We start from the raw sequence: 25,391 nt of genomic DNA, 5'->3' as shown, positions 1-25,391 counted from the left end.
GAGATTCAGGGGTCACTCCCACATTCTCACAGACCACTTTCACTTAGCAATAGGGGGACCAGCTGTCTTGGGACTGAGGGATTTCTGGGATGTGGGACTTTCAGCCCCCAAACCAGAAAAATCCCAGTGCAAACCAGAATGAGTAGGTCACCCTAGTCAGTAACCTCTAAGCAGCCCCAGTGAGGGCAGGCTACCTTTAGTCCTTTGAGCTGGATGTCAGCTGTGCACCGACTGTGAGCCAGGCCCTGTGTCTGAGGAGGACAGTGTCCTCTTGGGGCTTATATTCTAGTGAAAAAGCAAGTAGGAAATCATACACACAACCATTAATTGCCATTGTGATCAGGGTTCTGAAGGAGGTGTTCACCATCTTTTAAGAGCAGAGCACTAGGGGATGGAGGTGGGGGATTCACAGAAGGCTTCCTGGAGGAAGTGACATTTAAGTGGAACCTGAAGAGTGAGGGGCAGTTAAAGGGAGATGGGGTGGAGGCACATCCCAGGCAGATAGTCCCATCTGTGCAAGAGCCCCGAGGTGCGGAGGAGCCAGCCTGTGTGTAGGAAAGAGGGCCTGGGACATGAATGCCAGAGGTGGGGAGTGGCCAATCTTTGGGGATTATTATTGTTAAGAAACTTCTCTTTTCCCATTTAAATGGGAATAATATGGGTTTTCCTTTCAACTGTTGATTTGGAAATTACTAACAGTGAAATGTAGAACCTGAAGAAAAGGAAAAAACGAACAATATTTCTTTTTCTTTCCCCCCATAAAGGAGCGAAAACTTCTTGAAGAGAGGATTAGTGACTTAACAACAAATCTTGCAGAAGAGGAAGAAAAAGCCAAAAATCTTACGAAGCTGAAAAACAAGCACGAATCTATGATTTCAGAACTGGAAGGTAGAACGGCTACCCAGGGAGACTTTGAGTGGATATTTTAAAACTGGGAAAATCAGAGAGGAAATTTAAAAACAGCAGGTTATTGCAAGAGAGGGCCAACCCTGTCCAGGCTGCCACTCATCCTTGGTGAACACACACATTAATTCTAGAAGGTGCCTGTCACCAGGACTGACTTTCCTTCCACAAGACAGTGGCGTGAGCGGGTCAGTTACCAGCGAGTGTGTATGTGTGTGTGTGTGAGTTTCATGTTTGTGAATTTCCTTGTGTGAAATGCCTGAGGGAAAGGCTGGTCCTCCAGGGCTCTTTCTGGTAGTGTCCACCTCCTGAAGGGCCCTGGCTTTGTCGTAGTGCGGCTGAAGAAGGAGGAGAAGAGCCGGCAGGAGCTGGAGAAGCTGAAACGGAAGATGGACGGTGAGGCCAGCGACTTACACGAGCAGATCGCAGAGCTGCAGGCACAGATCGCCGAGCTCAAGATGCAGCTGGCCAAGAAGGAGGAGGAGCTGCAGGCGGCCCTGAGCAGGTAGAGGCGGGCAAGGCCTGTCCTGTGTGTTCACATGCCCCGAGGGTCCCTGCTGATGGGCAGGGGGACCCCAGTCTTCCTCCTCCTCCAGGCAGGCCTCCATCTCCTGCGAGGTGGCCTGGCCTGCTGGCACCTCCAGAACCTCTGCTTTGATTTTCTTTTCTTCCCTCCAAACTCATCCTCTCTGCTCCCCTGCTCCCAGCATGTCTGCCTCTTGGGTGCCCAGCCTTTGTTGTCTATACCCTGGTTCCGGATTCCTGGTTGCACACAGAGTTAGTTCCATTAGCATATTAAACACCATGTGTCTGAGGCTGGGAGGTCCCTCCTATCCCCGCCCCCTCTGTCTAAGGTCCCTCTTTTTGTGAATGCCAGTCTCCTCCCTAGTGTCTGCCCACTTCTCTTCCCTGCACAGTGTGCAGCAGCCCTCGGATTCGGGCCGTCCTGTGAGATGTGCCCCACACCTGTTCCTCTGTGCCCTTCTTCTCCCAGCTCTTAGCTGGGCTCACTCTAAGGGCCTCCCCCTGGGGCTACTGCAACAGCAACTAATGGTTATTTACTTGCTCACCGTATGCTAAGCTCTCTTCAAGCAGTATCTTTGCAGACACCTGGCCAGGTGTCTGCTGTTACCTCCACTCACTGAGGTGGGAGGCAAAGGGACAGTGACAGTCACCCGGCTTTTAAGAGGTAGAGCTGGGATTCGCTTCCTGATTGATCTCCTGGCCAGCTCTCTCAGCCCATTTGTGCCACATGCCAGTGCTCAGGTGATGGACCAAAGACATCACTCAAGTTGTGAACGTGCTCAGAAAACTTTGCTGGCTTGTGCAGGAAAAGCCAGGTTCCTCAGCCTGGCCCTCACAGCCACCCGCCCTCCACAGTCTGACCCTAACCTAACCGCTTAGCTTCCTCCCTTGCTGCTGCCCATTCACAAGTACAGTAAATATAAGAGCCGGCCTTGCCTCACCCTGCAGAGTTCCACCTTGTACCGTCCCTCATACCAATCCCTTTCCATCCATTGTGGACAAAACCGGAGGCAGCCCCACCATGGTCAGGAGGGAGCTCCCTTCCGTGACATTCAGGCAGTGCCTCCCCCATCCACTCTGACCCACAGTCACTCCCTCCCCTGGTTTTAACATCCCCCCAAGCAGTGTCTGGCCAAACGCTTTGCATGCAACAGAACTCAAGACACTGAGCAAACTGAAGAAGGAATGAACCAGTAGTTGCCAGGGAAGAATGATTGTCTAGCATTCAGAAAGCATCTATTAGGCTCCTACTGTGGACAAGGCACTCTGCTAGTCTAGGACCAGTGCCTTGCATTGTGTCTCTCTGTCTCTGCCTCTCTCTGTCTCTGCCTCTCTCTTTCTCACACATACACACACTTACATGCCTGTGCAACATGTCTTGCTTTTTTACATCAGACCTTGGAACTCGCGTCCTACATAAATCTCCAAGCAGTCCAGCCTAGCAAGGAGTCTGCCATGTGTCTTGGGACACAGTTGAACATGTTTTCACATCTATGGAACACAAATGGCTGGTTCCAGAAAACCAGTTTTGGCCACATTGCGGGATGCACTGTAGGGGGCCCGGGACCCCAGGGTCTTAATTCTAGCGACCTGTCTCTGGCAGGCTTGACGATGAGATCGCTCAGAAGAACAACGCCCTGAAGAAGATTCGCGAGCTGGAGGGTCACATCTCCGACCTCCAGGAGGACTTGGACTCAGAACGGGCCGCGAGGAACAAGGCTGAGAAGCAGAAACGGGACCTGGGGGAGGAGCTGGAGGCGCTGAAGACAGAGCTGGAGGACACGCTGGACAGCACGGCCACCCAACAGGAGCTCAGGTGAGAGGGTGGCCCTGCTGTCCCGCCGCACCGAAGGGATGGATGGTGGAGAAGGAGCAAACCTGAGCAAATCCTGAGTCACAGGGTTCTTCAGGCCCGACATGTACTGTCCTGATTGCGTTTGGCTTTAACTCATAGAAGCGTGTTTATTTTCAATCTTATTTTGCATCATAACAGGAGGACATATTCAATAAAAATGATTTGGAAACTATAGAGTTAGATACTAAAAACATCACCCGCAGTCCCACCACAGTTGACATTCTGGGGAATTTCATTCCTGACTTTTTCCTGTGTGTACTTAGTGTGCATAATAAGTAAATCCCCAACATCCAGTCTCCAATTGTGTGTGAATAACTTGTGTTAAATTTTTAAAATAATATTGAACAGATGGCTCTTTGATTGGAGAGTCACTGCTGGCTGGTGGACAGACAATAGCAACCAAAAACCCAAACCAAAACAAAACCCACCACAAAAAAATGGGTCTCCTGCCAGATAATGAATGCTGCCTTTAGTGAAATAGGTCATTTATTCATTCAACAAATACACCAATGTATTTTGAGAGCGCCCTGTGTCAAGTACTGTGCTAGCATTGGAATTTATTTCCCACATTTCGGGTTTCGGCTGTATCACTTACCTGGGCCTAGAAGCCAGCACAGTATCCTGCTCCCTTCCCTCTGGCCCAGTGCAGGGGCTCTGAGTCAGACTATCTGGGTTCAAATTCTTGCTCTGTCACACAATGGTTTTAACACCTTGGGCAAGCTGCTTACTCTTTCTTAGCCTTCGTTTTCTCATCTGTAAAATGGAAATAACAATATACTTGCCTCTTAGGGTCGCTCTGAATATTTATATGAGATGGTATATACCCAGAACTTAGGCCAGGGCCTGGCATATAGTGCATGCTCGGCAAATAAGAGCTAACGTTCATATGTGCAGAAAATTTTGCAATTCGCTTTGCAAACCTTCCATTATCATTTGTTGGATTTTGTGTATTTGTTTGCTGGTCCTGGGAGATTCTGGACAGGTAGCAATGCTCCTCGTTTTGCAGCTGAGGAGATTCCAGGTCCAGGGAGGGTAGGTCACTCACCGAGAACACACAGCCAGGGAGGGGGTGGTGATGGAGACTTCAGGGTCCTGGGAAAGCTCTCGTTCTCTGTGCAGCACTGTCTGAGGTGAACTGCCGTCTCCCCCTGCTGCCACCTACTGTGCTCTTCCCACCCAGAGCCAAGAGGGAGCAGGAGGTGACGATGCTGAAGAAGGCCCTGGACGAGGAGACGCGGTCCCATGAGGCCCAGGTGCAGGAGATGAGGCAGAAGCACACACAGGTTGTGGAGGAGCTCACTGAGCAGCTGGAGCAGTTCAAGAGGGTGAGTTGCAACGCCTTTTTTGTGATAACAAAATAAAAAGAGCAATATGTCAACAGCTTCAAAGAACTACATATCAGGGACCTTACTAAGACCAATTACGAGCTATAATGTCTCTAAGGAGTGATGGCAGCCTGCATTTATTAAGTGCTTACTGCACACTGTCGAGTCATCTTTACAACCACCCTATGGGATAGGGACAAGCCCATTTTACACACGAAGAAACTGAGGTCCAGAGCACCTAGAGGTCACACAGCTAGTCAGTCTTTCTTTGGAAAGAGCTGCTCGCACCACCAGCTGACAGCATCCGTTTCTGACCTGCGCAAAGCAGGAGCGGGCTGGGAAGGCCGGCCCACCATCTCAGGAGCACTGAAAAGGAGGGCTGTCTGTGTTTTACCTCTGAGCACTTTTCAGATTGTTGGGGAAAACTGGTGACATCATTCCTACCTTGGCTTCCTTTACACATGGGTAGTTTTGTCACTGTTCTGGAAAAAAGGGTTTAGGGGAGTCCAGATCCCATGAGGTCCCCCAGGGTCCTTGCTTATCCGCATGCACTGCTACCCTAAGAGGCACTTTGTCCCTGTCCGAGGTCCCAGCAGTGCTTAGTCATGCCTGGGACAGAGGAATGGCATCTGAGGCTGCCTGGGCACTGCACAGCACCTTCCTGGGGGCTGAGGAGGAGCCGAATGCTGTTTCCTCTGCTCTTGGGACCCACACGCTTCTCTCTTGCTTGTTTCTGCCTCCCTACAGCCCTGGGAGAAGCCTCCTCCTTTTGCATGCTTTTTCCCAAAACATGGTTTTTTTCTTAGGGAAACACACGTGCCTACAGTAGCTGGTTAGGTAAAATAACTTCCTCTTAACTTTCACAGAAAGAGCAGTGTACATTTGATGATTAATGTGATGGGCAGTAGGGAGTGGTGGTGACTGGGGCCAAGTGGAGCCTGACTGCCCCATTTACAGGGCCAGCTGCTACGCAGGTCCAGCTGATTGTTGCCTTGGAGGAGGGAAAGACCCCTGTTTCCAGATCTTTAGTTTGTTTTTTGAAAGTCAGAATTATTGAGGTGCATGCAGTAAAATTCAGCAATTTTCAGTGTATAGGTCAATGAATTTTGACAAATGTATTCATTAGGGTAACCACCACCCAGTCTTGATATGGAACATGAGATTTTCTAAAAAAGAAGCCTGGGAATCCAGATTTTTATGTGATGTTTCTTTATTAAAGTGTTAGAAGGCACTGCATGGATCAAACAGAACATGATGGCAGGTTGGCTGTAGCCCAGGGGATGCCAGTTTGTAACTTCTGAGCTTTCAGAAAACAGAATCCAAAAAGTCTCACTGGTGATTATGTGTCCCTTCCCTGAGGTGGGGAGCACAGGTCCCCAGACCTACCCCGAGGGAGGGAAAGGAAAGAGGAAGACTCCCCAACAACGTAGGTCCGTATCTTAAAACGCTCTCCCAGCCACAGCTATAATGCCTTCTTCCCTCCCCCCTGTTTCTCTGGCCAGGCCAAGGCCAACCTGGAAAAGAACAAGCAGACGCTGGAGAAGGAGAATGCGGACCTGTCCGGGGAGCTGCGGGTCCTGAGCCAGGCCAAGCAGGAGGTGGAGCACAAGAAGAAGAAGCTGGAGGTGCAGCTGCAGGAGCTGCAGTCCAAGTGCAGCGACGGGGAGCGGGCCCGGGCTGAGCTCAACGACAAGGTCCACAAGCTGCAGGTGAGGCGGGTGTCGCTGGGACCGACCCTGGGAGGGACGGAGCTCCTCCAGCCAACCGAAGCCTCTTGCGCTGCAGAGCCAGTCTGTTTCCTCTAGTTACATTCCACGGGGAGATGAGATGGTTGCCCTGTTCAATTTAATATTTCAAAACCCTCATCTGTTCATTCAATGAGTATTTGAATGCCTGCTGTATGCCAGGCACTGTGTTTAATCCTGAGATACAATGTAAGGAAGAAGACAGACCCTGTGCCTGCCCTAGGAAGACTCCAGCCTAGGGGAGAGAAAGACATTAATAACCACACAAATGAATGTCAAATGATGCTGGAAAGGGGAGGCTAATCCAATAAATGTAAATATATGGGGGCCTGGCCTGCAGGAGGAGGAATCAGGAAAGGCTTTCCTAAGATGGACATGTAGTCTGACAGATAAGTAGAAGTCTATCTACTTACAGGCAGAGGGAACAGCATGTGCAAAGGCTCAGTGGTATGTGGGAAATTAGAAGCGATCATGTAAGGCAAGCAGAGCTACAGCGTCAAGTTGGGAAGGGAAGTGTGGCACAAAATGGGACTGGGGAGGTAGGTTATGGCCAGAGGACAGAGGGCCTTCAAGGCCCTATTTCTGGTCTCTACTCTGAGTGATGGGAAACCACTGATGGGTTTTAAGCTGAAGAATGATGTGGCCTGTTTGTCTTTGGTTTTAATTAGCTTTGAATAGCCAAATGTGTCTTTCCTTTCACGGAATATTTTTGATAAATATTTAATGTGTTTACAGCCTGGGATGAGGGACAGGGAAGCATTAAGTATGAATTTCTCACATCCAGGTGAGCGCAGGGGTTTTGCTATCCCAGTACAAGCAATGTCCCGGAGGAGTGGGGTCACGATCATTGATATCCTCATTGTAAATGGGAAGTGAGCACGGATGGTGAGCTAGTATCTCCAGAAGGAATTGCTCAGAGATACCAGGGCCTGCAGTAAAAGGCAGAGAAAGGCAGAGGGCTTTTACCTTTAGTGTCTGAGTCTTCGGTTTTGCCATAAGGGTCAGTGAAAGGGCGAAGAGTAGGGGTGAGGAAGAGGGGTGGTAGGGGTGGGGCCCTTGGAAGTGGAGGTAACACCTGCAACCTCTTCTCTAGCTTTAGAGGCAGATATGTCTGGACCATCTCTCAGTGTCTGGACCCTCAGACCTGCTGCTTCATCTCCCCACCTCGGGAGGGATCAGGGCCCAGTCAATAGAGCCTAGGGCTCTAACCGGGTCTTAGAAGCAGAGTTTACAGCCAGGATTTGCAACTTGAGTGACTGTGACCCAGCCCTCTAGCTCAGGGATACTTCTCAATCAGTGGATACCCCAAGGCCCGTCATATGAGTTAAAAGGGCTCTTCCTACTTAACGAGGGTCCTGTTCTAGAGGTCCCGACTAACGGCAGTCTCTCGGCACCCTCAGAATGAAGTGGAGAGTGTCACGGGGATGCTCAACGAGGCGGAGGGGAAGGCCATCAAGCTGGCCAAGGACGTGGCGTCCCTGGGGTCCCAGCTCCAGGACACCCAGGTGGGTATCATGCCATGTCATCGAGTGGCACCTGGGGTACGACCTTCTTGGGGGTGGGTCCCTGGGACTTCCGCGCGTGTCCTTTTCGTAGGAGCTGCTGCAGGAAGAAACCCGGCAGAAGCTCAACGTGTCCACCAAGCTGCGCCAGCTGGAGGATGAGAGGAACAGCCTGCAGGACCAGCTGGATGAGGAGATGGAGGCCAAGCAGAACCTGGAGCGCCACATCTCAACTCTGAATATCCAGGTGCTGGCTGCGTGTCCTCGCTTCTCTGGGCCTGAGCCCTTAAGGGTAGCCTGGGGGCTCTGGTGTGATGACGGGTGAGCGCTGGCGCCAGTGTGCTTGGCTCGCCGGCTTCCCCTGATGTTGCATTTCTTCAACCTTCAGGAGAGTGATTCTCAGGGTGCAGGGGGTAGGGATGGGACTCCCTCACCGCCCTCCTCTCACCCCACCCTGGACACTGCCATTTCAGCTCTCCGATTCGAAGAAGAAGCTGCAGGACTTTGCCAGCACTGTGGAATCCCTGGAAGAGGGCAAGAAGAGGTTCCAGAAGGAAATCGAGGGCCTCACCCAGCAGTACGAAGAGAAGGCAGCTGCTTATGACAAACTGGAAAAGACCAAGAACAGGCTTCAGCAGGAGCTGGACGACCTGGTCGTCGATTTGGACAACCAGCGGCAACTGGTGTCCAACCTGGAAAAGAAGCAGAAGAAGTTTGATCAGGTAGGGGCTGGGGGGCCCTCCGCTCAGTTCACAGACACTGACTGGGGCGCGGGGGGTGGGTCTGCAAAGCAGCCGGTGTGGCTGCTGTGGGTCAGCATCCCCTCCCTGCTCCAGCGGGGGGCGATGGAGGGCTGGCCTGCTTTGGGTGAGACAGGAGGGCTCCTGGGTCAGAATGGGGAGCGCGGCAGGGCCTCGACAGCTGTGACCTTCCAGGTCCCACCACCCCGAGGACCATCCAGAAACCCAGTCATGCAGTGCTTTCTAGCCCAGATCAGAAACAAGGCTTATTAATTTCATTCACTTAACAAGCATTTATTGAGTGCCTACTGAGAATTCCATTTAGCGTCTACCCTTTGAATACCATTTTCCCCTAACATTTTGTTACAAAGAATTTTGAGCCCACAGCAAAGCTGAATGCCTTGTACAGGGAACACCTGTATCCCCATCACCTGGGTTCGATCACGAACATTGCACCATACAGACTTTATCACACATTTATTTGTAAGGGTGAACTGTCCCTGTCACCTGCATCTCACCTTTTGGATGCATTCCAAAGCAAATTAGACATCTGCTCACTTGCCCCTTGATCCCTCAGCATTGCACATTAACTACGGTTCATTAAAATTTTTTTATATAGATTTCATTCTTTGAACTTTTCGGGGGGAGAGGGGACAATTAGCTTATTTATTTATTAAATGGAGGTACTGGAGATTGAACCCAGGACCTCATGCATGCTAAGCATGTGCTCTACCACTGAGCTGTACCCTCCCCCTGCATTCATTTTTAAAAATAATTTTTCTCCCTTTGAGGTAAAATTCCCTACAATGAAATGCATACATTTTAAGTGTACACTCACTGAGTTCTGATAAATACATACACCTGTATGACCCAGACTCCTCTAAATACCAACTTTTCAGGTATTTACTCAGATTTAATAAATATGATTTGGTTTACAAGTGACTCAGGTAGGGGAGGACATAGCTCAGTGGTAGAGCATGTGCTTAGCATGCAAGAGGCCTGGGTTCAATCTCCGGTAACGCCCTTAAAAAAAACAAAACAAGTGACTTGGGATTTATTCCAAAAATCAATTTTGGGATTGTACTCTGAGGCCCAATGCCTGGGGTGTGGGGGCTCAGTGCCCCTCCCGGACTGGACTCAGTGCCGGGCTTCCGTCACCCATCCCTCCTCTGCGCTGGAGGCTTGTCCTCACTGCTCCTAATCTGCTGCTTCATTATCTGGTCGAGGGCCTGACGTTGCTTTTTTCTTTTCCTGTCACATCCAGTGGAGAGTGTGTTGACTGCTGTCTGGGAGTCCCTGTTATTTACCTGTCTTTGCTGAATTCAGGCCGTCTGGGTTTTGGATGTGACCACATATACTTTGTCTCTCTGAAGATGAGATTAACGCCTACCGCACTCATAGGGCACTTCTGTGAGGGAGCTACTGTGGCCGTGAAACAACAGAGGAATAACTGGCCTCTGGCAGGATTAAATGTCACTCTGATCTCAGTCGCAGTACGTTCTAACCAACGTTAGTGATTTCAAAGCACAAAGATGCAGCAGATGCTGGCTCTGCATTAGGGTGACCTAGAAGTTGGTGAGGACTATTGTAAACTGTTTCCACAGACTTACTTCCACCTGCACCAGGATGCATTCAGTGGCTCCTTCCCCGTGTTTGCAGTTAAATGCAGCCAACCCTCGGGCAGGCCTAGAGCTCACCTCTGGGTCTTCTGCTGTGTTGCAGTTGTTAGCCGAGGAGAAAACCATCTCTTCCAAATATGCGGATGAAAGGGACAGAGCCGAGGCGGAAGCCAGGGAGAAGGAAACCAAGGCCTTGTCCCTGGCGCGGGCCCTGGAGGAGGCCTTGGAAGCCAAAGAGGAACTCGAGAGGACCAACAAGATGCTCAAAGCCGAGATGGAGGATCTGGTTAGCTCCAAGGATGATGTGGGCAAGAACGTAAGTCGCTCTTCTTCGTCTCTGCTTGTCCAGGTTTCCCCCACCCGCCCTCTCTGCTGTTTTTCAGTCCATGGTCGGGGAGGGGGTGGTTGGCTCTGTGCCTTTTTCACGATAAGCAACCATCAGGAACTGAAGGCACCCTCAGGCTGGTGCAAAGACAGAGCCTGGCTGCCAACAGCACTTGGTGTGGGGCAGGTGGGGTGGGGATCTGAGTCAAGGTTCTGAGGAAGGCTCTGGTCTGGACTCCTGGTCACACATCCTGTGGGTGGCAAAAGCCATCTCCTTGACCTTGATGAACTGCCTGTCACTGGGGTGGCTGGGCCATCCTCACAAAGTCAACCCTCATGTAAACAAGGTCCATGAGCTGGAGAAGTCCAAGAGGGCCCTGGAAACCCAGATGGAGGAGATGAAGACCCAGCTGGAAGAGCTAGAGGACGAGCTGCAGGCCACAGAGGACGCCAAGCTGCGGCTCGAGGTCAACATGCAGGCCCTCAAGGGCCAGTTCGAGCGAGATCTCCAGGCCCGGGATGAGCAGAATGAAGAAAAGAGGAGGCAGCTCCAGAGGCAGGTAATCCATCTGGGGGGTGGAAGGGTGGGGGGAAGGGGACATGGGGCGGCCTGCTTCCTTCCTTCCACCGCCACTTCCTGGAGACTCTGATTTCTCACCTGTGAGTACGGGATGAGAAACCCACCTCGCAGGTGGTTGTGCTCACCTGGGCGCTGGGTCAAGGCTGCGGCAGGGGGAAGGGCTCCGAGGGGCGGTCCTGCCCCCCAGCACACGTCCCTCTCCTCGCTCAGCTTCACGAGTACGAGACGGAACTGGAAAACGAGAGAAAGCAGCGTGCCCTGGCAGCTGCGGCCAAGAAGAAGCTGGAGGTGGATCTGAAAGACCTGGAGCTGCAGGCCGACTCGGCCATCAAGGGGAGGGAGGAAGCCATCAAGCAGCTTCGAAAACTGCAGGTGGGTGATGCCCTGAGAGCGCGGTGAGGGAAGTCGGGTCAGCAGCAGGCCTCCCTTGGTCGCTGCTGCCTGTTCTACACCATTTAGCTTTTGGTGGCTGTTTCCAGCCCTGGGTGGGGCACTGTCATCAGGCATTTGGCCGCAGCCCTCAGGTCACGTCACCATGCCTTAGGTCGGCTGAGCCCAGCTAGAATGGTGCCCCCAAGCAGCCACCTGGCCACCTGAGGCTGAGGGCTCTGTGGTTACGTGGGAAATCCCAGGTGTTGGTACAGAAAGGCAATCTGAGCAGCAGGTCTCAGTAAGGACCTCCTGGCTTGTCCCTCCTGTTGACTCACGCAGGCTCAGATGAAGGACTTCCAGAGAGAGCTGGAAGACGCCCGTGCCTCCAGGGAGGAGATCTTTGCCACGGCCAAAGAGAACGAGAAGAAAGCCAAGAGCTTGGAAGCAGAGCTCATGCAGTTGCAGGAGGTGAAGACTTCTCCTGGCTCTGAGAGCCCTGGTGGGGAGACTGTGGTAGCAGCCCTGGGCACCCAGGCTTGTGCACCCTAGTCCAGCATCCCACATGGGTGGACCCCGTAGTGAGGGCAGGGAGAGACACGGGGTTTTCTCCATGATGTATCTGCAGGCCTCCCCCTGGGCTCAGAGGAGGCAGAGCCACTGTCAAGGGTGGCCGTGGAGACTGCTGGGGGCCTGGTGACATGAGCAGGGTGGATGCTTGGGGCAGGGGATTCAGTCCTTCCCTGGCGGACAACAGGTTTCCTTCCCCACCGCCTCCCACCATCCAGGATCTAGCCGCAGCCGAGAGGGCTCGCAAACAGGCAGACCTGGAGAAGGAGGAACTGGCCGAAGAGCTGGCCAGCAGCGTGTCAGGAAGGTATGAGCCACATGGGGAGGAAGGGGATGGTCCCTAGACTCAGATGATGAAGGAGAGACAGTCACAGGAGAGCCTCCTGGACCCCATTTTAATGCTGAAAATGATGCAATGTTCAGCTGAGCTCGTGATGGGGGTCATGGAGATTTCATACCCTATTTGGGGGTGTAGCTCAGTGAACAGCAGGGTGGGAACAGGCATCCGGGAAATCAGGGAGGAGAGAGCTCATCCTGGTCCCAGGCCTGGCTCTGCTGATCCCAGCTGACTCCCCACTTCCCAGCTGTGTGACTCTGGACAAGCTTCTCTGAGCCTCAGTTATAAAAGAGGGAAACTCCACAGCGTTGCTCTTTTAAGAGAGGAAGTTCTCTGAGGCGGAGGCGGCTGGAGGCCCCAGAGCTGCTGCCTTCCCCTTAGGAACACGCTGCAGGATGAGAAACGCCGCCTGGAGGCCCGGATCGCGCAGCTGGAGGAGGAGCTGGAGGAAGAGCAAGGCAACATGGAGGCTATGAGTGACCGCGTCCGGAAGGCCACGCAGCAGGTGGGCACAGGGCAGCACGTGCCTTGGATCTGCCCTGGTTCAGGACATGCCTTACAGGCTCCTGTGTGCCAGGCCTGGGTTGGGGTGATGACAGCGTGGAGACGGGGAGTAGCGACCCGCCGTGTCCACTCCCATGTACCCATCCCCTCTTCCGGTCACGCCAGCACCCTGCTCGCTATCCTCGGAGCACTCAGCACCAGCCTGCAGGGTCCCCACTTGGTGGTTCCCTCCAGCAGACGATGCGTGCCTTCCTGCTCTTTCCCCAGCCCCTATCAACAGTGAGCACTCAGTGACATCACTGGGCACCACCAGCTCCACGATGGGGACCATTGTGTGACCTAGAGCCAGGGAGCCCGGGTGGCACTAGGATGTTGCCCGGAAGAGCTGTCTCTTGAGCTGAGCCTTAAAGGATGACTAGGAAGGAGCTGGTGGCTGGAGGAGAGGGGGAGGACTCCTGGGTGCTCCAGCTCCAGGGACTCACACAGAGGCGGACAAAGGCTGGGGACTGCGGGGAAGTTGTTCATCTCAGTTGATCACCTCTATGCCCCCTGTGCCCTCCACCTGGTGACCTTACCCTCCTCTCCAGGCTGAGCAGCTCAGCAACGAGCTGGCCACGGAGCGCAGCACCGCCCAGAAGAATGAGAGCGCGCGGCAGCAGCTTGAGCGGCAGAACAAGGAGCTGCGGAGCAAGCTGCAGGAGATGGAGGGGGCAGTCAAATCCAAGTTCAAGTCCACCATTGCAGCACTGGAGGCCAAGATTGCACAACTGGAGGAGCAGGTCGAGCAGGAGGCCAGGTACGACGGGACCAGCACCCCAATGACAGCCTGCTGGCCAGTGAGTGGCAGGGTGTTGGGGGTCAGCCAGCCCCTCTGGGCATCAGTTTGGGCTGAGAAATGAGCTCAGTGGTACCCACGCTGCAGCTGTGCTGGGAGAGCTAAGTGAGAACACAGGAAGGTGCATGCCCTTGCCTGGATCCTCACTGACATCAGCCAGGCTCCCCAGGAGCTCACATCCCTTTACCTAACCTGTGTGTGCAGGATGTCACATTAACAGGGACACAAAACGTCAGGCTGTTCAGCACACGCAAACATGGGAAGTCTTCTCCCTTAAATACGTGCGGTCACAGCGCATTCATGGCCCTCAGCTAGGGCTGGAGTCCTTGCATGCCTTTTTCTTCTGGTAGATGACTCACATGCCACACAGCTCACCCACTGAAAGTGTACAGCTCGGTGGCTCTCAGTGTACAGTTTATAGGCAACACTCATCACAGTCAACTGTAGGACACTGTTACCACCTCAGGAGGAAACCCTGTACCCTTAGCCATCACCCTCTCCCATCCCCAGCCCGGGGCAACCATGGATCTACTTTCTGTCTTTATGGTCCATTCTGGATGTTCTGTAAAATGGAACAACACAGCAGGAGGCCCCTGGTGACTGGTCCTGTCACTGAGCATGTTTTCAGGGTCCCCCGTGATGAGCAGGTGTCAGCACTTCGTTCCTTTCCCTGGACGAATACTATTCCAGGGATGAGCCCTGATTTGGGCTCCGGGAAAGCGCCCACAGTGGGTGGGTATGGTGCCGGTCTGGTTTACACACCGACTGCAGGGGAGGCCCTCCCCCTCTGAACCGTCCCCGCTCCCCGCCCCATATGCACAGAGACAAACAGGCGGCCACCAAGTCGCTGAAGCAGAAGGACAAGAAGCTGAAGGAGGCCCTGCTGCAGGTGGAGGAGGAGCGCAAGATGGCAGAGCAGTACAAGGAGCAGGTACCCGCGCCCCCGCCCCGCCCAGCCCTGCTGCCTGGCCACGGGGCCCCCCTGACCCCCAGGTCACTCCCTGACAGGCCGAGAAAGGAAACGTGAGGGTCAAGCAACTCAAGAGGCAGCTGGAGGAGGCGGAGGAAGAGTCTCAGCGCATCAACGCCAACCGCAGGAAGCTGCAGCGGGAGCTGGATGAGGCCACGGAGAGCAACGAGGCCATGGGCCGCGAGGTGACGGCACTCAAGAGCAAGCTCAGGTGAGGGCCCGACCCCCGGGGGCCTCGTCTCGTGGGCCGGGCACGCAGGTCAGCCTGGAGCACCCGCAGAGACTCGGGGTATCGACGCAAAGCCTCCCTCTCCCCAGAGCCCTGGCGGCTTTCCTGCTCAGCATCGGGGACGCGGCGCCAGCCAGCGGGTGCGGGATGGGGGTGGGGCCAGATCACACTGAGCAGCACGCCTCCTATTCTAACAACCAACACATCCCATCCTCCTGGTGAGGAGAAGGAGGAGGCAGCATCTCCATCTCCTGAACTCTTTCTTCACTGCATCCTCGACAACTGCAGAATCCCTTCTCTCTTAACCTTTTCTCTGGACTTTCTCTTCCCCACCTTTCCCTCAATCATGGTTTCTCAGCACTGCTGATGTTTGGAGCTGGACAATTCTTTGTTTATCGTGGGCTGCCCTGTGCATTGTAGGATGCTGCACTGCATCCCTGGCCTCCACCCACTAGATGCAGTGGCATGTCCCCGGATGTCCCCCGGGGGTGCCATCATCCAGCCAAGACCTTCTGCCTTAGGTGGACTGGGGGCCTCTGTACCTCTGAGCTCCATCCCATCCCCCAGTCCACCTGCTTCCCTGAATGTTTCAGCTCTGAACTTCCTGTCACACTCGCTAACACCCTCCAGGTGGATGATCCAGCCTCTCCAGTCCCTGACTCTCTCTCCTCCAGAGCCCGCCACTCCCTGGGCTTTCCCAGTTAACTTTCAGCCCCAGCCTGACCATCAACCATCTGCCTGCCATCACCTTTCTCTGGCTCACTTCCTGTGTCTCCGCTGGGGTCTTTTTAGCCCCTCGGCTCATCCTCCCTCGGGTGAGACTCTGTGGTTACGGTCAGCCTTTCCCACATCCTCAACACTCTGGTCCCTCCTGCTGTGTTGTACTCACTGGGTTAAAACACAGATTAAACCCAGCGGCCCACCTTCTGCAGCTCAGAGTGGTGTGGGAAAGCAAACAGGCGTGCTGCCACTGCGCCTGGAAACACCAGGCTGACCCCCTAGTGCTGCCTGGACCTCCACCTCCCCCGTATCCTCTCACTTTTCACCCTCCCTAAACTTACTGTCTCCACCATCCTCACTCTCAGCTAATGGCCTCACCTCCTACTTAACGGGAAGCCAGAAACGTTCACTAAGTATAAACAAGCTCCCACCTCCCTCTATCCCTGCTCGTTTCATCTACTTTTCCCAATTCTGTGCTGAACTGTCCAGCGCCAACTGAGGCCAACCCCTGTTGGGCTCCCCTTCTTGTTTATTTGAGGATATTGCTCTAGAAATTCTTACCCTCCTCCCGTGCAAATCTTCTCTCTCACTGAGGCACATTCTGTCAGCTGAACAAGCCTCCTAACCCCACTTCCCTGGTGTCTTTTACCACGAAGCTGTAGCCCAGTGGTCAGTCCTCAGCCCTGGCCTGACTCGGCAGCACGTGCTGCTGCTCACTGCTTCTCCTCGCTGCCCTTCCTGGGCACTCCTCTGGCTTCCTTCCCACCTTTCTGGCTGCCTACCTTCATCTCTTCTGCAGGTACCTCGTGTCTCACAGCCTGACGGCCGTCAGACAGCCCAGGCCACCTTTTTGGTCTCTCTCCATCCCCACCTCTGCCTGCCCAGGGCGCCATCTTGGTTCTCTCTTCATCTCCATCTCTGCTCATTCCCTAGGTGATCTCAGTCTGTCTGGTGGCTTCAGAACCCCATCTATGGCTAGTGACGTCCAAGTTTCTATCGCCAGCCCAGACCTCTTGGAATCCTGGGATCCCCGACCTGTTTGACACTTGCACTCAATGCCTAACAGGCAGCTCACACCCAGCATGCCCCAGCCTGAGCCCTGACTGAGCCCCTTCACCCCAAGACCAGCCCTTCTCACAGCCCACCCCAGCTCCAAGCTGCCGCTAACCTGAGCCACAAGCCTTGTGGTCATTATTTTTCTCTCTTACACCTTATATCCAATCTGTTGGGAAATCTGGCCAACTTTCCCTTAAAAAATGCTGTACCCCCAGAATCCACTTCTTGCCACCCTGGTCCCACCTGCCCTCTCCTCCCGTTTAGACAGCTTTCTCAGCCACCTCCTGGACCTCTCTGCTCCCATGCTGACCCCCTTATAGTCTGTGCTCAATGGAAATTAAGTTGGAGTGTGTCCTTCCTTCATTTGGGTCCTTCCATTGACTCCCATCCCACTCAGACCAAAGCAACATCTTCACAATGGTTCAACTAGGCCCTACATGAACTCTGCCCTCTGTCCCCTAAATTACCACTCCACCTCCACCTCGTCCTACACCGCCCCAGGGCCTTTGCACTAGCTGCTCTCCCTGCCCGGACTGTTCTTCCCCCAGCTCCCTGCACAGCTGGCTCCCTCCTTTCCTTCCTTCAGGTGTTTACTCATCCATGTTACTAGAATTTCCCTACCTGTCTGTAATTTCCAACTTTACTCCCTCCAGCTCTCCTCTCTCTTCCTCCCATCGTCATATAACTTGCTATTTATTTTATTTATCTCGTTTACAGTCTGTCCTCAGTCTAGGCCTGCAAGCCCATGAGCACAGAGGTTTTGTCTGCTTATTCACCCCCAGGGTCTAGGATAGTGCTGGGTACAGAGTCAACCTTCAGTCACGGAGTCAGAGATGACGTTTCTCCAACCTCATTCTCATCCCACCGTTGCCACTTTGCCTTAGCCTCTTACCATTTACACTTATGTTGCCTTGATGTTTCCTTTGAAGTTAACTGTGTGAATCATACATGTATCTACTTACAAGTGATTCTTACCACCCCCTGTATTGTTACACCAGTGTCATTTGCATCGACAGGTCACAACGAAATTAAACACAGTGAAAACAAAGCAACAGTGAGTTCTAGCTATTGTGGCCACAGATTGATGACTGTGACCTGAAGGCCTACTTCTCAGTTAAAAAGGAGATGACGGAAGACATCAGCACCAAATAGACATTCTTCGACATAATCAGATGTCTTTAAGAGTTGAAAAGGGAATGCCTTTCTCATTGTGCAATTCAGTTACTCATGGTGTGCCCAGGAACCTTCTGAAATCACCTGGCATCTTGACTCCAGACTGAGAACCACTGCATGGGACAAGGGGAAAGCCCAAAGCCCTTTTGAAAGGGGGAAGATAGCAGCTGATTCAGGGGACAGGGATTAGGGAAGGAGCCCCCTGACTATGCAAGGTGAGGGGTGGTGTGTCCCCACCGACAGACACCCCCGAGACCTCACTCTGCTGCTAAATGGACACTGCCTTTCCTCAGAGGCGGTCTACGTGGCGGGGAAGCAGTCAGCCTCTCCAGCTCTCTCACCTTTCTGTTGTCACTGCTCCCTTTCTTGGGACCCATGATTCTTGCTGCCCACATTCACCATCCCCTTGGATTCCACCCCAGACAATCAACCCTTCTGAGGCCGTCCAGGCTGGTATCAGACCACCCCTTTTTTACACTTAATATGAACATACATGTAAACGCAGGTAGAAGCCAGGTCCTACCTTTTCTGCCTTCTCTGAGTCTTGTAGATATATAAAAACACAAAATCAAGCCCTGGAGCTTTGAGTGAGGCTGGCAAGCCCAGCCAGCTCCTCAGCGAACAAGGAATTACAAAGCAAGTTTCACCAGCCAGATAAATTTCAACACAAGCTGTTCTTAAGAGCCTGACCAACGTATCCATCATTTCGCATGTTGCCAGGCATCTCCACGTGAGCTGCCAAAGGTGCCCACCTCCACTGTGGGCGTAAAAGGCCACGAAGATAGAGTATAAAGCGAGAGGCTGCTGCAGGCTCCTTGCCCGAATCTGTTTGGGTTCTGTTCCCACAAGTCTCTTTAGTACTAGCATACTCAGATTCCTTTACCTTCCTGACAGGTATGCGAGTGAGAGGACACCATTTCCGTTCTTAAAAGCAGCTCTGAAGGATAGAAATTTGCTTTTTAATTGAAAGAGAGAGAGAGAGAGAAAAGAAAAGGCGTCCTTCTATGTGCCAGCCTCGTCAATAGCTCTTGGCTTCAGGTGCTCCGCCGTAAGGTTGACTTAAAGTGCCTTTAATTATTTAATTGAAGCAAATGCCTCTAATGATTTAAAAACGCACTTGAGCGGGAAGATGGTAACCACGGGGGGCTCTCTCTCTGTTTCAGAGGTCCCCTCCCCCAGGAAACTCCGCAATGACTCACCAGGTATCATGCCTTCAGCTTCGCGGCTCATGTGTGTGGCTCTTGGTTTCCATCTCCTTTCTGCCAACGCACCCTCCCTGTCTGTCCTCACCCCGTTGTTTTAGCCCTTGCAAATTTCTGAGATTCCTACAAAATCTGAAGGCCTGGATATCTTAGTTCAAAACTGTTTCTCATCAAAACCAAGACTGACACAAGGGAACCTCATCTCTGGACCCATTTCCCCTTTCTTCCTTCCTCCTGCTTTGGCGTATGACGTGGCACTAATGTGTCCTTTCACCGCGTGCTCAGAGTTTAGAGGCTTTGTGTCACTTAGAGGGTTCTTACCTGCGTGCGAGGCCCCTCTTCCACTGCGAGGACACGCGGCGGTGCTGTCCCCCCTCGTCTGGTTCAGACACTGCACTGAGTGGGTGTGACAGCTCCACCATCTGGGTACCTTCCTGGAGGATGGCTTCCCTCTGGCTGGTCTGGTTCACAAGTCAGAATTAACACAGCACAGGGTCATGGTGACTGAGGCCCAGCAATATGCCCCCCGTGGTGGGGTTTTCACACACATCTGCGAAGGAAACAAGCTCTCACCCCGATGTCTCACAACCACTGGGCTGCGTGAGGCTTAAGCGAGGCCTAGCTGCTAACTGCATCCTCGGTGCACGTGGGCCACGCCGGCCACCACGGCCAGTGCGGGCCGGGCAAAGCCTTTCCCGGAGGCCTCACAGGCATGTGTTCGTGGGCTGGGGATGGACACCCAAGACCCACGGAGCACATGGGGGCCTTCACAAGACAGGGTGAAGAGGCCTCAGCTTCTCTGGGATTCTAACAACGTCTTCACACGTGAAGTTAGCCCCCTGGGGCCTGGCTTCCCTCTCATCCTCCTTGAGAGGCCCAGCAAGCCCTGTCTTGTGTCTGTCTTCTGTCTTGGAGAATCTCAGCTTTGCTGTCGTGACCCAAATACTTAAAGCTGGGGGAGGTCTTGGCAGGGGTTTAGGCAGGACTGTTGTTCCTCTAAGACACAGCTTCTGAGCAGCTCTCCAGCCAGCTCGTTTGGATCACAGGATAAGCTGAACTCTAGGGCTGGCTGGAGTGTAGGGCCCACCGGCTGATGGAAACTGAGTCCTTGCAAAGCAGCAGGTGCTTATACTCTTGTGCTGATTCCTGTCATGTCAACAGTGGCTTAGATGAGTTTCTGCATCCATGAATGGAATCCAGATTCTCTAGGATCAGGCCTTGTGACAAATACAGCCAGTGTCAACCTTTCTCCAGGATTTGAAGCTAGTTCCTTCAAGAGTGTCCCCCGAACCTGAACACTCTGACTTGCAGGACTGGTGCCTGAGCAGGGGGTTTACAGGGACCCTGGCACGATTTACTTCTTAGATCAAGGGAGCGCATTTATCAATTAAACCCTTCTAGTTAGAAAGTGCAGACTCTTCCAAGAGGCAAAAGGAGTGGCTGGAGCCTAGAAGCTTGGGTGAGGCACTGTCTCCCAGCCCCAGGCCGTCCCATCCAGCTGTGAACCTGGAGGAGGACAGAGGTGGGTGGGCAGCTGCTGCTCCTCTCTCTGCCCTGTATGCCCGACACTCCTCGGTCCCAAGTTCTGGGAGAACACGGTGTTAAAGAAAGGTGAAGGCTTTTTAAGGTCACCTCCAGAGGGTGAGTGATAGAAAGTTAGTTCTAAAGTAGCTGGAGGTCAGGAAGCTTCCCTCTGACGGGAGAGAGGCTGACCCGAGTCTTTAGGTGGAAATGGCTACAACTTTAAGTATTTATTCCTGATCGCTGCCCCCCGGGAAGTACCATCCGCTGCACCCAGTGGGTTTTACCAACCTGGGTTTCTCCCACCCCTAGACCCCACAGGCTCGTGTTGGGAAGCCCCTTCTCGGCGATCAGGAATCTCTGGGCCTTGCTCGTGTCTCTGGTCTTACCTGTCTGAGCTGTCCCTTTTGACTGAAGAATCAGTAGCTGGGATGGGCTCACCCTTGTGGCTTTTCTGTCCAGCCTTTGTGTGGCCAAGTGGGTCGTTTCTGTCGCAGAAAGTCTGCTTACTTCTTAGACCTCCTAAAATGGGGTTAAGACCTGTCCTCCGATGCAGGTCAAACAGGGCCAGATGGCTGGAGCCCAACACGATTATCTGCTGTGGTCACTGAAAAGAAGGTGAACGTTGCTTCCAAACAGTTAAGTGCAGGCGGGTCTGACTTCCTCCTCCTGCCTGCCCCGCCCTCCTACACAAAGCCTCCCTTCGGGGGGACCAGGGCCTCCAGCAGGATAGCCAAGAGGAGATGGGGGAGTGGTAGGGACAGAGAGAAGAGGGTGTCCTACCAGCTAGAGCTAAAATACACCTTGGATTAACGTCTTATTTTTCTGACAAATACTCAGTGAGCACCGATTCTGTGCTTTGCACGGTGACTGCCATGGTGAGCCCAAAACAGACGAGATCCCCGCCCCGGGGGAACTCACTCCAAGAATTGTGCTCCACAAAAGCGGTGGGGGGCTCTGCGGAGCCATTACCCAAATAGCTGCTTTCTGGTCCCCTCAGCAGCCTCCTGCCCTCTCAGGGCCGCCCTTGATGATCATTCTCAACTTCTGCAAACTGAAAACCTGAAACCCTCCCCCTTTTCCTCCTGAAGCCAAAAAGGTGCAGACATAACACTTCCCCTCACACCTGCCCACAAGGGAGGAATGAACCCATGGAGACGTCTCCCCCACTTGCCCTTTCTTCCCTTCTTTTCTAAACAGAAGTCCACAGCAGACCAGGAGCCAGTGACCAAGCCAGACATTTTTTTAAGCAGACGGTCCTGCTTTGAAAAACCTACTTTGCCCCCATTCCAGCTGATAAATGTACCCACACCTGAGACTAGTCAGGATTTGTTCTCGTCCACCTGAATATTTGCGTCTCATTTGTTTTGAGTGTGTGTTTGTTTTTTGTTTTTGTTTTTGTTTTTTTTTTGCCCTGTCCGAAAATCTCTTCCAACCTCGAGGGAGATTTCTGTCCTAAAGAAATGTGTTTTCTCAAAACCCACAGGCGGGGAAACGAGACCTCCTTCGTTCCCTCTAGAAGGTCTGGAGGACGCAGAGTTATTGAAAACGCGGATGGTTCCGAGGAGGAAATGGACGCTCGCGATGCAGATTTCAACGGAACCAAAGCCAGTGAATAAACAACTTGCTCAGAACAGGACAGAAGCAAACCCCAGTGGACTCCGCTTAGCACCGTCTACATCCGTTTTCAGACTCCAAACATCACAGCCACCTCTCACGATGAAATTAACACCACCCTGCCTTCAGGGCATCAAAGTTGTGAATGACATGCCGAATGAGAAAAACCCAACAGGAGACACAGACACACCCACTCCCTCTGTCAAGAATGGTGCAGAGATTTTGAACTTTTAGAAAAATGTATCCACGGTAATCAGTCACTGGCAACTTAGTTTACGTGAAACCCGGAGAAAGTCACCACAGTGGGTGCTGAGGCCCCCATCCCGGCCCTTCCTCCCATGGGCCCGCCTCGTCCCGTGGGCCCTGGTTTGAGACTTCCTCTTCCCCCCGGTTACCACCGTCAGACGCACGCTGCTCACCGAGACCAAGTGCCTTCCGTAGTCACGTGAATTAACAAGGAGACGCTGCTCGAACGGCTGAGAGCAGGAATGTCACACTGTTTTATATGCACCCCGATTGTACTTCAGGACACCCTCACTAATAAAAGGTTATAAATCACTAGAATGGAGTCGGCTTTTCTGTTTTCTACAGAGAAAAAGGAACGGGGCGGGGGGGCGGGCAGCCTTGAATCCCCACGACGACCCTAGGAAGTCAAGGTTATTACTTCACTGAATGGGGAAACTGAGGCCTAGGGAGGTGAAGTGAATCATCTGAGATCCCGCGACTGGCCGGGAGGAGAGAGAAGAGCGCAGAGGGAGTGTGAGGGACTCCAAGCAGGTGGGCGGCTCCAGGACCCAAGTAGGGCCTCGACCAGGAAGAACATCTTTATCAATCAAAACAGTAGGTACTTAATGCAAAGAACGTAAGATTTCCTCGTCTGAGTTAAAACACAACTTCCCTCGCCCAGCAGGGGTCAAGAGACTTTCTATCTGAAGGCCCAGAAAAATATTTTAGGCTTCATTACGGTCTCTGTCACATTTTCATCTTTTTTTTTTTTTTTTAATTAAACCACTCTTGTAAAAACTGTCCTTGGTGCGGGGGCCATAAAATCCAGGCCTGGGCCCTTTCCTTCCTCAGCCTGAGTGTTCCAGAGACCCCTGGCAAGGGTCCACTCAACACAGACGATTCCGGGCACGACACCATGTGACCAGCTTGGAGAAGAGGGAACATACGGAAACGGGACTTACCCAATGACCAAGCGCTAACACACCCTGCACAGCACACACGCGGGTCCCAGATGCAGTTCTAAGAGGCTGACTCAGAGGGAAATTTTTTAAAAGTTAGATTTTTTTTTTCATTATTTAGTCACTTGGTTAAACAACAAAAGTTCTTCACCACCAGAGGAGCAAACACAGAAACACAGAGGCAGCAGCATTTACTGACCACCAAAACCAGCTGAAAATCAGTTTCCCTTGATTTTTATTGCTCTTTTAAAAAAATAAAAGTACATCTTTTGCTGATACAGGTTAGAATGCTGCTAGTGTGATGACGTGGGCGCTCAAGTTTAATTCTCTGCCGAATTTCAGTAGCGCTTGAGAAGTTCTGCTTTCAACTCAACGATATTTTTGCTGTTCTTCTGGAAAAATAACTTAGTAATGGACAGCCGTTAAGCTGCACACTTGCGCCTGAATTTGTGTTTTTTGTTTACTTGCATCCATCCAAAGTGTGACACGGCCGTTCACAGCAAGCAGGGCTGAATGAGCCGTCCACCGTCCGCGTGGAAATTCTGTGTTCGTTCTTCTTGAATAAGGAAGCACCCAAGGACAATGCTTGTGGTTTGATGTTACCTGAAGGTCACCGCAGTTATTGCATCATGGCTTTGAAAGAAGCCCTGTTCTTAGGGGCTGCCATGACCATTATACCCCAGTGACCCTCAGGGTCCTGAAGCAGAAGTCACCCCCAGGCCAGGGTGAGGGGCTCAGGACAAGTAACAGTCAGGCTTGGATTGGACTAAAAAGGACACAGATTTTCCACGGACCTGGTCCCCATAAAATTTACCCTGAAACTCTAAAAGCCTCAGTGAGAGGCAGATTAAAAAGTGTCGGAGGTACACCACACCACAGTTTCAATAAAAAGTACACGGCCTATTCTATTCTTCGCTCCTAGACGTGATTTCAGTGTGCTGGTCCCTGCTGTACCACAGGGCACTGGAGATTTTGTTCTGGAAGCAGCTCCAGCTGAGTGGGGGCTGGGGTGAGCCTGCGATGGGCTCAGACTCCACTTTTAAGGTGTCTTCAGGCATTAAAAACACCTCTCAAGACCCATCAGGGCTCAGGGTGGCTGAAAATGACGGGACAGCCTCAGCGCCCACATCGCCCCTTCCACAGGGTCCGGTTTGTCCCTGTCCACTGGCAACACCTCAGCAAGGAGAGAGCATTTCCCAGGGACAACCACCAGGGGCCACAGGCGATGACGGCCTCAGTCATTGGCTAGTGTTGACTGCTTGCTTGTATTTCTCAGACTACTTAAAAACAAAAACAAAAACAAAAACCTAGTTTAAAGCGGGGAGGGAGGATAACGACTGGGCATAGACACCAGGGGCCTCGGCTTCCGTGGATTTCCTAAAGCAACATCTTGACTACACCCTGGGCTGACGGCAGCGATGGTGAGGACATATTTGAAGGCGGCTTCCCAAATTCCAGGCGTTTTCCCAACCTTCAGACAGAGCAAACCAAATTAAGCGGACATTACAGCTGTTACAGACTGGCTAGCACGGGGGCCCACGGGGTTACAAGAGTGAGTATCAAGGTCAGGAGCAGTGTCTCACTGGGTCTCAATTTTCTCTCCTGTGAAATGAAGAAAAGGACACTGGCCATCTAGCGCTCACATCCCCGAGGCCACACAGAAAGCCCAGTTGCCGAAGACCCTCTGAAAAACGTTCACGCCTACAGGTGCGGCAGTTACGTGCATGCAGGGGAAAATGACTCTCCGTTTCCTGTCCTCTGTCTGCCACTGACCCCCCAAATTTACGTGGCCTGGGGTCCAGTGACATGGTGGCACATCTTAGAGCATTTCAGAAACTGGAAGCTGCCCTGATACTCTTCAGGCAAGAAAATAAATAAAGCTGTTAGTGGTTAGATTTGTGTTTTCCGATCAGGTGACTGGCTTCAGGAATCTAGTCTGGCTGAAATTTAGTCTCCTGAATGTTTTAAAGGTTAAAAAATAAAAAT

At 52.6% G+C, this 25,391-nt stretch overlaps 2 protein-coding genes across 8 annotated transcripts in view; one reads left to right on the top strand and one right to left on the bottom strand.

Annotated features, from left to right (window-relative positions):
- The window catches only part of MYH11 (myosin heavy chain 11), a 106,704-nt gene extending 83,919 nt beyond the window's left edge, over positions 1–22,785 (top strand). For 2 of the 4 annotated variants that reach the window (XM_031433158.2, XM_031433155.2), the window contains 19 exons: positions 765–888; positions 1,237–1,408; positions 3,032–3,244; positions 4,464–4,608; positions 6,111–6,317; positions 7,754–7,858; positions 7,950–8,102; positions 8,329–8,577; positions 10,318–10,530; positions 10,886–11,098; positions 11,329–11,490; positions 11,830–11,958; positions 12,276–12,364; positions 12,776–12,899; positions 13,486–13,694; positions 14,556–14,664; positions 14,742–14,914; positions 19,045–19,083; positions 22,091–22,207. In XM_031433158.2, coding sequence (XP_031289018.1) covers positions 765–888; positions 1,237–1,408; positions 3,032–3,244; positions 4,464–4,608; positions 6,111–6,317; positions 7,754–7,858; positions 7,950–8,102; positions 8,329–8,577; positions 10,318–10,530; positions 10,886–11,098; positions 11,329–11,490; positions 11,830–11,958; positions 12,276–12,364; positions 12,776–12,899; positions 13,486–13,694; positions 14,556–14,664; positions 14,742–14,914; positions 19,045–19,075 — 2,820 coding nt within the window. In that variant the 3' untranslated portion in view covers positions 19,076–19,083; positions 22,091–22,207. Of the gene's footprint in view, positions 1–764; positions 889–1,236; positions 1,409–3,031; positions 3,245–4,463; positions 4,609–6,110; positions 6,318–7,753; positions 7,859–7,949; positions 8,103–8,328; positions 8,578–10,317; positions 10,531–10,885; positions 11,099–11,328; positions 11,491–11,829; positions 11,959–12,275; positions 12,365–12,775; positions 12,900–13,485; positions 13,695–14,555; positions 14,665–14,741; positions 14,915–19,044; positions 19,084–22,090 lie in introns of all 4 variants that reach the window. The other 2 variants (XM_010982607.3, XM_031433154.2) reach the window with 2 other exon arrangements.
- An 838-nt stretch (positions 22,786–23,623) lies between these two features.
- The window catches only part of NDE1 (nudE neurodevelopment protein 1), a 28,418-nt gene continuing 26,650 nt past the window's right edge, over positions 23,624–25,391 (bottom strand). For 2 of the 4 annotated variants that reach the window (XM_031433159.2, XM_031433160.2), the window contains exon 9: positions 23,624–24,876. In XM_031433159.2, coding sequence (XP_031289019.1) covers positions 24,783–24,876 — 94 coding nt within the window. In that variant the 3' untranslated portion in view covers positions 23,624–24,782. Of the gene's footprint in view, positions 25,008–25,391 lie in introns of all 4 variants that reach the window. The other 2 variants (XM_064478470.1, XM_031433161.2) reach the window with 2 other exon arrangements.

This window comes from Camelus dromedarius, chromosome 24, assembly GCF_036321535.1.
Source record: "Camelus dromedarius isolate mCamDro1 chromosome 24, mCamDro1.pat, whole genome shotgun sequence".
Taxonomy (NCBI): domain Eukaryota; kingdom Metazoa; phylum Chordata; class Mammalia; order Artiodactyla; family Camelidae; genus Camelus; species Camelus dromedarius.
This window is presented reverse-complemented; position numbering and strand designations above follow the sequence as displayed.